This window comes from Brachycentrus maculatus, unplaced genomic scaffold (genome assembly GCF_059751285.1).
Source record: "Brachycentrus maculatus isolate JH-2025_06_01 unplaced genomic scaffold, ASM5975128v1 h1tg000310l, whole genome shotgun sequence".
NCBI lineage: Eukaryota > Metazoa > Arthropoda > Insecta > Trichoptera > Brachycentridae > Brachycentrus > Brachycentrus maculatus.
In genome coordinates, this window is record NW_028281060.1 from 752,801 (window position 1) to 766,850 (window position 14,050).

The 14,050-nt window shown below is 35.6% G+C and overlaps 1 protein-coding gene across 1 annotated transcript; it reads right to left on the reverse strand.

Moving 5' to 3' along the window:
- Positions 1–4,727: 4,727 nt before the first annotated feature.
- Positions 4,728–12,999, reverse strand: LOC148304635 (uncharacterized). Its single transcript, XM_088267969.1, has 2 exons — positions 12,396–12,999; positions 4,728–8,231 (listed from the first exon to the last, which is right to left on the reverse strand). Exons 1-2 carry the CDS (start codon positions 12,444–12,446, stop codon positions 4,728–4,730), a joined length of 3,555 nt encoding a protein of 1,184 aa, XP_088124095.1. The 5' UTR covers positions 12,447–12,999.
- Positions 13,000–14,050: the final 1,051 nt, after the last annotated feature.

Sequence of the window (14,050 nt, forward strand, 5' to 3'; positions counted from 1 at the left end):
GGTACAAAACGTTGTTGCAAAGTTTTATCAACATTTGTACGATCACAGTTACTAGTTTTTTTCGGATCCGTGATGTTCTTTTCAAATGCAGATAAAAACACACTGTTAATGATGAAAACTTTTTACATACACACTTCAACATTTTTCACGCCACGTTCATGAGTAATTTCCACCTTTTCACGAATTGAAAAACACTTTCTCTTATCAATCTCTCTCTGGTCTCAATCCTGCAGATTGGTCTGTAGCAACAGATGACGTCTCTCTCGCCATTCTCGCCTATTTTCGGAAGTCCTCTTCAGCTCCTCATACGTGGAGCAGCCCATGTCTTCGTATAAGGTTCTTAGGTATTGGCGGAATGGGCGTCCTCTGGCGTTTATTCCCTCGATCGTCTTCTCTATTATTTGGTGCAGGAAACCTCTTGTCTTAACACGTGGCCGATCCATTCGGAGCGTCTTTTGGAGATAGTCGCGAGTAGGTGCTTCCTTTCCTTGATCAATCGTAGTACCTCGTCGTTGGAGATGTGGTCTCTCCAGGATATCCCTAGCATCATATAGACATGGTAGCAGTTCGAGGGTTTGTTTTTTACTGACCTGCTCTAGAATTGATCTCGGCAATTCCCACCTTGTAATTTTAACTATGCACTGTCCATAGTAATCATAGAACATACAAATTATCATAAAAATCCCTGAGACAAGCGTGACTTTCATAAAGTAAAAAAAAAGTTGTTTATTGTAATGAAGTGGTATCTTTACAAGGCTTGGATGTTTTTCATGAAATTTCAACCATATCGCTCACTCCTTTCAAGAACGTCATAAATCAAAAAACGTGATATTTCAGGAGAACGTTTTTAGAGTTTAAAAATATAACACAATGCATTAAAAATAAATATCAAGCCACTTATGTAACTTTTTACTGTGCAATAAATCTTTTTAGGTACAATCTGAAGGTTTTTTCTCCATTTGAAAAATATTTAGTATATTTAAAAAAAATAATTAAACAATACCTTTTATTCAAAATGCAAAAACAACACTTTCTGCTCTATAGTGGGTAAATATTAAGTTAAAAATATGCCTCTTTTGCTGGGATATAGTACATTTTCTGGGCATTCCGAAAACATGCACAACTGAAAAATGACGATTTTTGATTTATGACGTTCTTGAAAGGAGTGAGCGATATGTGCAGATACTTTTTTAATGTTGTCGGCAAAAACACCAATTAGGTACTTAGTAACTTAACTATTGTCATAAATGTAATCTGATCAACTGCAAAGTTTGATTTTATTACTCAGGGTCGAAAATGGTGTGTTTTTCAATCGACACATGAACAGTTTTAATGATTTTTTTGACTATTTTTGCGTGTTATACCCGAAAAGTAGCTTGTTATATCCGTGAATAAATGGTTTGAAAAAACTTCACAACTCACTTCAAACCCCTTATCAGCACCCCAATGGTGCATAGGGCACTGCATCATATAAACGCAGTGCTATCTTGATTGTTAACTCATGAAGGAAAGGTGATCAGCCCTCGGCTTCAAGTACCAGTCCAGGGATAAATAAATATATTGAAAAATAAATATAATATATTGAATAAATATTAGAGTGAAAAAATCACTTATATTTATTTGACCCACCACTGGGAATCGAATCCGGGACCTCCACAACGGTAGCCAAACGTGCTGACCATTACACTACGGAGGCGGACAAAAACACATACTAAAAAATATCAACGAACTTTTCCTCGTTATATCTGAAATCTCGCTATATCCATGTTCGTAATAACTGAGTTCGACTGTATTTAAGACTGCAAAATTATATGGAATCTTTTTTGTACGCTGTAACGGATAATATTTAACACTTGAAAGTGTCTTGAAGGAGGGTTGGTGATGAATGTCTTGTATAAATAAATATATTTAAGAATATGTAATTTTAAATTTTATAGTTTTATTAAATAAAAATAAATATTTTTTAAAGAATAATTATTGGCATTGTTTTACTTATTTCACCCTCACAAAAATTACTTAATCCTAGATTACAGGATGTTTGTAAAATTTACAATGGACATCCAGTCTGTGAGCAGCACTGAGGCAACACATGTCGCTCACTCCTTTCAAGAACGTCATAAATCAAAATTCGTCAATTTTCAGTTGTGCATGTTTTCGGAATGCTCAGAAAATATACTATATCCCAGCAAAAGAGACATATTTTTAACTTAATATTTACCCGCTTCAGGGCAGAAAGTGTTGTTTTTGCATTTTGAATAAAATGTATTGTTTAGTTATTTTTTTTAAATATACTTAATATTTTTCAAATGGAGAAAAAACCTTCAGATTTTATCTAAAAAGATCTGTTGCACAGTAAAAAGTTCAAAAAGTGGCTTGATATTTATTTTTAATACATTGTATTATATTTTTAAACTTTAAAAACGTTCTCCTGAAAAATCAAGTATTTTGATTTATGACGTTCTTGAAAGGAGTGCGCGAAATATAGTTTAGTTATCTAGGGTAAATGTTTTTCGTAAAGGTTTTTGATAAAATGTGAGTTTTTCTTATCATACATTTTATGATAGTCCAGTATCAACACACTAAGGACGGGAAAGGTATTTCTACCCGTTAAGTCAATGATGCTTAAAGACGGGAAGGGTATTTTTACCTTCTGCACCATCTTCACTTCAAAGTCACAAAAGAAGGAATTATTTAATGTTTTTATATGAATATTATGTACCAATCTATTTGTTAAGGTTTTAACTATATGTACACAGTTATATAATCCTATCGCCAGCATTCTGCAGGCGTAAAAAACACCCGTCCTTAGTGTGTTAACAAATTTGCGGGAAACTCTTGAAAGAGTCTTTTACATACTGTTTGTTAGAGAGCAGGAGACGCTTATAAGCGTTCTATTTGCTTACTTTTGATGGAGCGTGAAAGATACCAAAGAACATTGTACAGATGGGAATTGGATGTTGCGGTTTCCTGTCATTAGTATACTGAGGGTCGGTCGGCAGATAAGCAAAGTATAATTAGGATGGGGGTTGATGAACAAAACCGTCCGACAACGTGTTAGGGTAATCTCTTTGTTAAGGTTTTAACTATATGTACACAGTTATATACTCCTGTCGCCAGCATTCTGCAGACGTTAAAAACACCCGTCCTTAGTGTGTTAACACATTTGCGGGAAATGCTTGAAAGCGTCTTTTACATACTGTTTGTTAGAGAGCGGGAGACGCTTATAAGCGTTCTATTTGCTTACTTTTGATGGAGCGTGAGAGATACCAAAGAACATTGTACAGATGGGAATTGGATGTTGCGGTTTCCTGTCATTAGTATACTGAGGGTCGGTCGGCAGATAAGCAAAGTATAATTAGGATCGAGGTTGATGAACAAAACCGTCCGACAACAACGTGTTAGGGTACATTGAAACAAGTCTCGCGGTCTAGAGATGATTCAAAGATTTTTCTAGTATTTTAAATATGTACTTGAAAGTGGTTGGGCCGGGAATCAGTATGAATCATCCGTCTCCGTGGTGTAATGGTTAGCGTGTTTATCTACGGTGCTTGAGATCCCGGGTTCGATTCTCAGGAGGAGGTGAAAATAAATATTAGTGATTTTACACTCTAATATTTATTTAATGTTACGTTGGACTTATCTCTGAAGCGCGTGAGTGATCACCTTGCCTTCATGTAAGTAACGATCAAGACAACACTGCATCAATTCGATGCAGTGACCTATGCACCATTGAGTGCGGATAAGGGTGAGAAGATGCATGAGGAGAAGATGCATTAATGCAAAAGAGGCGTCTGCAAATACAGATCGTTGTGGCGCTCTATCCTCTCTTCCTACTCCTGCGGGGAGGGCCGAGATGGTTAGTTAGTAAGTTAGCAAATACAGTATTTGTGAAGAAAAATTTAGACAAAAAATAAAATAAGATAAGAAAAAAATAAGAATTTTTTTTTTATTGGAAAATAATACATATTAATAAATAATTAATTTCTATTTTATAATACAAATAAATAAGTTACATAATTTAACTAGAATTATAAATAGTATAGGTGTCTCAAAATGATGAGATGGTTTTTTATATGAAAGTGAGATGGAGTAAGCTACGTGCGTATATAGTATACTTTACAAATTTCCCGACTGATCTTCTAAATCCATTGAATTATTACCCACATGTGGAAGGGATCCAATACCATTGCATATATACAAGTTCCAAAAATTAATGCAATAAGAATGGTGAACATTACACATGTGTATAATGTGTTCACTTAAGTCAGACAAATGCCAGGTCATGAGCCCTGGGATACTCAGACATCCATCTTCTTTCAAATAAAAAAAAGATAGTTATTTCGAATGAAAATGATGCGGAATGCATCGAAACTCGTGTCACGATAAATTTTAAGAAATAATGGTATTTACTAAGTAAAAAACAGGTAGATTTTACAACAAAGTGACTGCCGAATCAACTAATGAAATTTCATATCTTGTTGAGACACTTAAGGTGGAGACTGACCGGAGCATCTCGTCGTAACATAACGCCGTAACATCGCTCGCGGCGAGCATCAGCGAGCATCCGAAACTATGGATGGAGCGCTCGGCTCGCTGTACTGACTGCCTGAATGCTCGCATCGTAACGTGATACGTTACGACGAAATGCTCCGGTCAGTCTCCGCCTTTATACTAGTGACGTATCATCCGTAGGGTGAACAACCCAGTGTCGAATTGAGAGTTGAGAATTATAATATCTGAGGGCTCTCATCACCGTCGTACAGTTTGGCCATTCTTGTAATAAAACTCTTGGTTTTGTGCGAGACATATTGGTCCAGCTCTCCAACTAGTTCCACGAAGCTGATCAGCCTCTTGATGCCTTCCTGGATCCTCTGCACCTTTTCCAGCTCCAGCATCTCCTCTTGAGGCACGTCGGGCAAAGCAAGGGAAGGAATTGGATCATCCCCTTCGACCGCCGAGTCGGCGTCCCTTCCTCTAAGCATGTCCTTGATCTTTCCTGATATTCTGGAAGGCAGCAGTGGCTTTGGTCTTGCATTTTGGACCTTTTCGTCTATTTCGTTGCTTCTTGCGCTGTCTTCAATCTTTTTTGGAAACGCCTTCATGAAGCACTCGCAAAGATCGCAGCTTTTTGAGTTAATCTGTTTTTGGGATAGGTCATACTCGTCTGGGGGACTCAGGACTGGTTCTAAATCGGATGCTTCTGGAAGATTGTCTTCCGCAGTTCTTGCTTTTATATTTGAAGCACTTTCCTCTAGATCCTTAGCATCGTATAACCTGGACAGCAGGGTTTTTCCTTTTACTGGGTCCATTTTACCATCTATAACAGCTTCGTTTAGCGTGCTTCGAATTTTGTCCAACAAGTTCTGCATATCTTCGGTGGCCTGCAGTTTCGATCTAGGCTTTGGCGCCTCTATATTAGGAGGTGGAAATTTGTTCAGCAGTGCAGATCTAAGCTGTTGCGTATTTTCTTTCAGTTTGTCCATGTCTATTAACGATTTCTTTGGCAGCTTCAATTTTGAAATTTTATCTGGAGTTTCTGCAACTTTCGCGTCAGAGCCAGGCGACATTAAGTTATCGTCTAGTTTCTTAAAAATGTTGCTATCTGAACTTTCTCCAACGCTCTGATCTTCGGGGTGTTTGCTCAAAAGTTCTTTGAGAGATGGCAGCTTAAGTCTTTCTAGTGCCTCCGGCTTACTGAAAACGTTGTTATCTGAACTTGATGCCAACCTCTGATCTTCGGGAGTTTTTCTCAAAAGGTCTTTAAGAGATGGCAGCTTAAATTTCTCTAGTGCCCCCGGTTTATTTAAAACATCGTTATCTGAACTTGCTATCAAATTCTGATCTTCTGGAGTTTTTCTCAAAAATTCCTTGAGAGATGGCAGCTTTAATTTGTCTAGGGCCCCCGGTTTATTAAAAACACCGTTATCTGAGCTTGCTGTCAAACTCTGATCTTCAGGGGTTTTTCTCAAAAGTTCTTTGAGAGATGGCAGCTTGAATTTTTGTAGAGCCCCCGGTTTATTAAACACGTCGTTATCTGAACTTGCTGCCAAACTTTGACCATCGGGTGTTTTTCTGAAAAGTTCTTTGAGAGATGGCAGCTTAAAATTTTCTATTGCCTCCGGTTTATTCAGAACATCGTTGTTTGAAATTGCTGACAAACTCTGATCTGCTGGAGTTTGTCTCAAAAATTCTTTGAGAGATGGCAGCTTTAATTTGTTTAGTGCCCCCGGTTTGTTAAAAACATCGTTATCTAAATTTGGTGTCAAACTCTGATCTTCAGGGGTTTTTCTCAAAAGTTCTTTGAGAGATGGCAGCTTTAATTTTTCTAGAGCCCCCGGTTTATTAAGAACGTCGTTATCTGAACTTGCTGCCAAATTCTGATCTTCTGGAGTTTTCCTCAAAAATTCTTTGAGAGACGGCAACTTAAAATTTTCTAGTGCCTCCGGCTTATTCAGAACATCGTTATTTGAAATTGCTGCCAAACTCTGATCTTCGGGTTTTTTTCTCAAAAGTTCTTTGAGAGATGGCAGCTTAAATTTTTCAAGTCCTGGCGCTGCCGGGTTATTAAAAAAATCACTCGCTGGTATGTTTGGATTCTCCGGAGCTTTCCTCAAAAGTTCTTTAAGAGAAGGGAGCTTGAAATTCTCAATCGGTTTCTGTATCAGCTCTGGTTTACTGAGAATTTCACTACTTGAACTTCCCATCATTATCTGATCTTCTGACGACTTCCTCAAACGATCTATAAGAGAAGGTAGCCTTAAATTTTCGAGTGGTTTTGTTATAAATTCTGGTATTTGTGGCGGATTAAAAATTTTACCATCTGTAATAGATGGTATTGGATTTTCAGCTGTCTTCGCCAATCGTTCTACGAGAGATGGTAGTTTTATTTCTTCAAGCGGTTTTGCTATTACTTCAGGAGCATCGTTGGAGGCTGACATAATTGGATCTACCGGTTTTTGGATCAAGGATCGTGCGTTTGTTTTGAGTTCAGACAATTTATCCTGTAATTGAGACATAAATAGATCTTTCTTCTCTTCTAATCGCGCCTTTATAGGAGATATTTTGTCGACAAGCTGTTTTTTGTGTGATTCAACTGCATCTGTTATTTTTTGAGTTGCATCTGAAAGTGATGCTTTGATAGAGTCCTCAGCTTTGCCTATTTTTAATGGTTTTGAAATCGCTTCGGACGGCGACACAATCGGTTCATCGATCTTCAATGGAGGGTTGTTTGGTTCATCTGAAGTTCTTAAGAGTTTAGATAGCGATGGTAGTTTTTTAGCTGAAAGCTTTTCCAAGACGTCATTTGAGGGAAACGCGATCGAGTCTTCGGCTGGGCTTTTGACGAGAGATCTCAGTTTAGACTTTAATTCAGAAACATCAAGTTTTGGTATTTTTGGTAAACTGAGGGATTCAATATTTTGCGGTAAGTTAAAGTTTTGTGGAGGCTTTACGATATTCTCTATTAATGAACTAGAAGACATGGAAGGATCTTCAGACATTCGTTTGACCAGCGACATTAAGACATTATCCTTTATCCCATCTCGAGCTTTCAATATCGGTGATAATTTCAGAAGATTCGATTTTAACTTTGTCGGCATTCGAGAGCTTTCGGCTGCATTTGATGCTGCTGGGACAGGATTTTCAGGCATTTTAAGCTGAGAAAGAATTCTAGGCAGATGAAGCTGCGAGTTTTTCAACGCTTCGTCGAGGGTTCCCAGATGTGGATCCAATGAATCCAACGCCGACTTTTTGACTAGCGATGGAATTCTCGGAATTTGACCACCGGAGCTTTTAACAGGATCTACAACCGATGAAGCTGTATCTAGCGACTTGAACTTCGGGATATCGACTCGTTTTTTAAGGAGTTCTGATATCACCGAACCTTTGTTTGAGTTTGGCGACAAATCCATGATTGACTTCGCCGGAGCCATCTTGAGAATCGATCGCAGTTTCTCGAGAGGAAGTTTAGCGTCTTTCAGTTTGATTGGTAGAAGGTCAGAGCTAGCCACGGGGTCGCCAGCTTTTCTCAGGCTCGGCAGCTTATGGAATAACTTCCTCAGGCTTGAAGGGTTTTCTGGAGACTGCACTGCAACTGGAGCATTGTCCGAAGCTTCGGCCACCATAGGATCTTCAGGGTTGGGACATTCCAAGGAGAATTTGATCGTTTGCGGCTCACCCGGATCTCCCCTTGCTTCTCTTCTCAGTTGACAGCTTTCATTGGTGCCGAAAACCTAAAAAAATACATGAAAATAATCAAATAACAATAAGTACAAATAAAATAAAATTCTCGGGCTCAATATCCTAAGGGGTTCAAAAAATGTAAGAGATTTTTCTCTCTCATGGTTATTTTATATTGCCTGACGCGCAGAACTGATCACATAGCCTTCATACAATTAACGACCAACTAAAAATTGCGTTAAAGCGATGTAGTGATTGTCTGTGGATATGTGCCAAAAAAAAGTTCAAATAAAGATGACAATGATGCTAAGGGTACTGCATTAAGAAAATTAGAGCCGCAGCAGGATGGATACAGTCCCCAATGTAAAACCAATGGGTGAGGTCATTAAGACCCTGCTGCCTCGAAATGTTTTATTTTTAAACATACATTTATACTCGTATGTGTGTGTGTTTGTTTGTATATATATGTATGTATATACAAATACACAATTATAATATATATATACATGGATATACATAAATACACACATACATAAAAGGCAGGCGCCGTGGCGTGGTTGAGTTGACGCTCGACTGCGAAACTGGCGTCGCGGCACGGTGCGTTATATTGGCAATCTAGCGGAACTTTATTATTTTTTTCGATGGCTTATATTTAAAAAAAAAAAATTTATTCCAATAGAAAACAAACCATTTTACAAAACTGTTTAATTATTTTTAAATTAAGTCATTCCGAAAAATACATAATCGTATCGGAAACCCGAGCTTCAGCGCGCCGTTGGGGGTGAGCGGTTTTAAACGAATGCGCATCAGTCGCTTGAGTCATCATATTATAAATTTGTGTTATGTATGTGTAAAATTTGTTTATATTTTCATAGTATTTATTTATCAAGGTATACTGTACGTGTTTTTATTTGAGTAAATATTATTTCATTAGCCTGCAAAGTCTTGTTGAACTTATAGCTCGTAAATATAAATTATAATTGGTTTATTCCAATTATAACTAGGCTTTTAGTATGCCATACCCTAAAATACCGTACTATGACAGTATTTTTATAAAAGCTTAACTTATAAAAATACTGTCATAGTACGGTATATTCTTATTAGCTTTTATAATAACTTTTTGCTTAACTTGCCTTACCCATACATTTTTTCTCGATTTCAGAATGACTACGTAAATTTCTCGTCAGGCTATTTTTGACATATGGGTCGTAGATTCGAAACGCGTGAGAGTTGAAGCCATAATTGCATATATTTTGGAGCAATTTAATATGCTTTCAGTGTTATTTAAGATTTTGACTAGTTTTAAAACAAAAATCAGAAGTGTTTGTCAAAAAATTGGGCAAAAGTGGAATAAATCGGGTAGATCTCGAAAACAATTCTTGAGTTCAAATTCTTTATGGATTATTCAAGGGAATCTTATGTTTTCTAATATTTTTACTCAAGTTCTATCAAGTACTTTGAAAAGTAGCTCAATTTGTAAGCCTTGTAGGCCTTGAAAGGTTTTTGAATCGTGTGCATCGAAGGTCAAAAAACGAAAAATACAAAATCATGTTAAATTAACAACCCAACAAGAGTTGTCCTTGGCCACAGTAATCAAACTGAGAAAAACTGGAAAAAGAGATTCTGCCGCCTTCATCAGAGAGTTATCTTCTGCCTTCCTAACAATAAAAAAATATTTCAATAAAAAATAAGCCGAATTATCTGCGGATTAAGCACTACCTATAAAATAATCTAAAAACCCACCAGTATGATATCATAAGGCAACAAATGATAGATATAAATAGGAAACAATATCCACCTTACTAAGCGAAAGAATCTGTGAAATTCTCCAGCAATCACCATCAACGAAATTTCAGCTGAAATTCCGCTTTAGTCACTTAACGATCATACTGGGGCGCGATTATCCAAGGTTCAAGAAGAAGTGCTTGAAACTCTTTGTTACTCGAAAAACATTAGTTAAAATAAAATTCTAAAGTGGGTCTGTCATGGTGCCGACAAAATAGGTACCGACAAAATTTTCAGAAGACCATCATACAGACAAAAAATTGTTTAGTATTACTATGATGTCAATACAAATATGTATACTTAGAGTGGAACTGTTAAACACAACAAAAAATATATTTGGCAAAATCGTGCACCATTGTCGACTAGATATTGGCACCCCATTTAATTGGTTTTTATTAAAGAAACGGTGAACACAATGACTACAGAAGTTGATGAAAGAAAAAAATTTGGATGAAATTATGACACTTTCTCCAACAAAAATACTTGTGAATGAAATAAAAATGCACGTGAAGCTTACGATGAATTTTGTATGATAGACGGTAAAGTATCCGATGTCATGTGATCATGTTTATCTATTCAAACAGAACTTAAAATACGAGTTTAATGAATCAGAAGAATATTTAAATAATAGTGATTCTGAATAAAACATAACTTGAATATTCTCCATTTTCAAATAATTCCTGGCCTCATATACGAATATATACCTTTCTTTTACAAACATTGGTGATGACGTTTTATGCATATATGCATCTACAACAAATATTTAAATAATATTAATATCTGCCAAAACATTTAAGTGTAATACAAACACATTTAACTGTGACCTCTTTTCATAAAGCATGAAAGTTGTTTTAATACCCATTTTATCATATCTTTCTAGAAATACTATAAGATAAATACAAAATGTTCACTCAATCATGTATTTTATAAGTGATAGTATCCAAAAACCTACTAAAACCGGTATATTTTAAGCGTAATAATAAAGTACCCCTAGATTGCCAAAATAACGCACTGTGCGCGGGTTCGATTCTCGCCAATTGCAAAATGAATTCAAGAAAGATTTATTCTCAATTAGTCTGGGTGTTTGTGATGTATTTTTCACATTTACCTTCCCTATCCTTACTGTCCTACCTGCAGACAAGCATCTAAAATAGACGCTTTGCGGGTTACTCCTTTGATAAATAAATAAATAAATATAATAATAATGATAATAATAATAATAATAATAATAATAATAATAATAGCTCTTTATTCCAGCTTGACTAAGTGGTGGGTGCAATACTTAGTCAGCCATATATTGCTCACTCCTTTCAAGAACGTCATAAAGCAAAAATCGTCAATTTTCAGTTATGCATGTTTTCGGAATGCCCAGAAAATGTACTATATCCCAGCAAAAGAGGCATATTTTTAACTAAATATTTACCCTCTGCAGGGCAAAAAGCTTTGTTTTTGCATTTTAAAGAAAAGGTATTGTTTTATTATTTTATTAAACATACTGAATATTTTTCAAATGGAGAAAAAACCTTCAGGTTTTAACTTAAAAGATCTGTTGCACAGTAAAAAGTTCAATAAGTGGCTTGATATTTATTTTTAACACATTGTATTATATTTTTAAACTTTAAAAACGTTCTCCTGAAAAATCAAGTTTTTTGATTTATGACATTCTTGAAAGGAGTGAGCGATATGTTTTACAACTTTTTTTATACAATGAAATTAAAAATATTAAACAAATAAGAGAGTGAAAAAAAAAATATTCATTTAAATATATATATATATATATATATATATATATATATATATATATATATATATATATATATATATATATATATATATATATATATATATATATATATATATATATATATATATATATATATATATATATATAAATATATGTAAAAAAATAAAACAGTGGGAGGCAGGAAGGCAGCAGGATTAATGATCTCACACATTGGTTGTACACTGGGGACTGTATCCATCCTTCTGTGGCGCTAATGCTGTGTTTCAATGCTCATTGGAGGCGTACAAGTGTAAGAAATGATATAATAATGAAAGCTGTCCCATCGCATGCCCAGATCTGATACAGAAGCATCTAGGCTTCCTGACAGGTCTGCTCTTGCTAAGCAATTTTTTTTAAAACTAAGTTGCGAAATTTATAGAAAATGTGAAACAATATAAAATTGTATCCCGATTTTACTGTGAATTTACATTTAAAAGGTTTCAATATACCTGTCACTGCCAATCTAAATGATACAAGATTGTAAGGCCATCACCAAATTTTCTAGAAGTACCCCAGTGTAGGCAGTGTAGTTCAATTAGTCAGCTAGATCCGATTCCGACTCGACGTTGGCCGGTACACAGACGCCCACAACCCCGACCAGCACAGCAGACAGACAGACATGCGATAAATATAATAATCAACCACTTACTGATAACAGATGGACAACGATGATTACAATTTCAAGCTTGATAAACGACATCTTCAGACGTTATCGCCGAAGCTGTTCCCCGAAACTGCACGAATCGCAGCAGCCTTTTTAATATATATCACGCATAACAGCCAAAAATGTATGCAGTCGGCAAAATAACTCCATTTTGCACACCCGAAAATGTCACTCGGGCAAAATTCGATCGACCTTGTCGTCTTTTCCGTGACGGTACAGGGTGTTTCCGACGTATCGTCCACATAGCCATCGTGTCTTATCACAAGAGTGCGATATAGATTTATAGATTATTCAAAAAATATATATACATATATAATCTCGTCGAAAAAAAATCGGCAACATTACAGTTATATTCTGCGGACTGTTAACTGTTTTACTGTGAATTTCTTATATAATATAAAAGTTATTACATTATTATTTTTTTAAATATATAAAATCTTAATTTTTTTCGCCATATTACAGTTATATTCTGGCGACTGTTGACAGTTTTACTGTAAGCTTATTATATAAAAGTAATTGGTTGAAGAAGAAAATATGAATTTAAAATTGTGTTTCATAGTTGCAATATTAGTGATCACAGTGGTCGATAGTTCAGAGGTAATTTTTGTAATATTTTGTATTTTAAGAGCATTATTGACTTTGTGGTATGGGTAATATAACATTCTCCTTAATATTCAACGTTAAATTTGTGTAACACCTGAGAATCCCAGGGATTGAGACCTGTCGCAAACCATCTTTAAAAATACTGTTTATTTGTCTATATATGGCTTTGTAATTACTGTCGAATTCGCTGGAAATAATCAGCGTGAATATGAGGACATGCATGAATGTGAAAGAGGCGACTAATGATTGAAAAGACAGAGTTGTGTGGCGTTCTATTCTCTCTGCCTACCCCTGGTTGGTGTGATGGTTATAAAAAACAAACTACTACTTAGTTAATTAATCAAATCCGCTTAATTGGGACATATGGGGACCACTGTACAGTGTTTGATAATGATGCTATATTCATCGAAACACGTGTCGCAATAGATTTTGATATGTACAGTGGAACCTCTCATAACAAGTAATTCACATAGCGAGCAAAAAAAGATAAAGATGCTGCCTTAACGAGCGCCATTTCGCATAACGAGTTACAGAAAAAGGCAAGTTCCCTTTATACGACATTCACTTGTGAGCCGGCACTTCCGCTCCAGTAAAACAAGAGATGTTTCGTTTAACGAGTAAGATTCTGGAACGAATTATGCTCGTTATGAGAGGTCCCACTGCAGTGGTATAATTATCATCAGTTGAAATTTAAATAAAAAAATCATAATCATAACTTTGTGATTTTCCATTTTATAACTAAAATGTAACTTTGTTTTAATTTTAAAGCAAAGTTACATTTGAATTATTTGAAAAATCATAAAGATTACCACAAAGTAAATGGCGAATCAATGAATGAAAATTGATATAATTGTAATACATATTTGAAAAAAAACTCTTTTATTCTCATTTATTTTTGCCCTGTTGATACGCAGTTTTTAAACACCCGATTCTTTTCATAATATTGTTAGCTACACAAAATGCTTGTATGTACGGAAAACAGCGTGTTTATTATTTTCGTGCCACATTTCCTGTTTTTACTCTGCGGAAGTCATTTT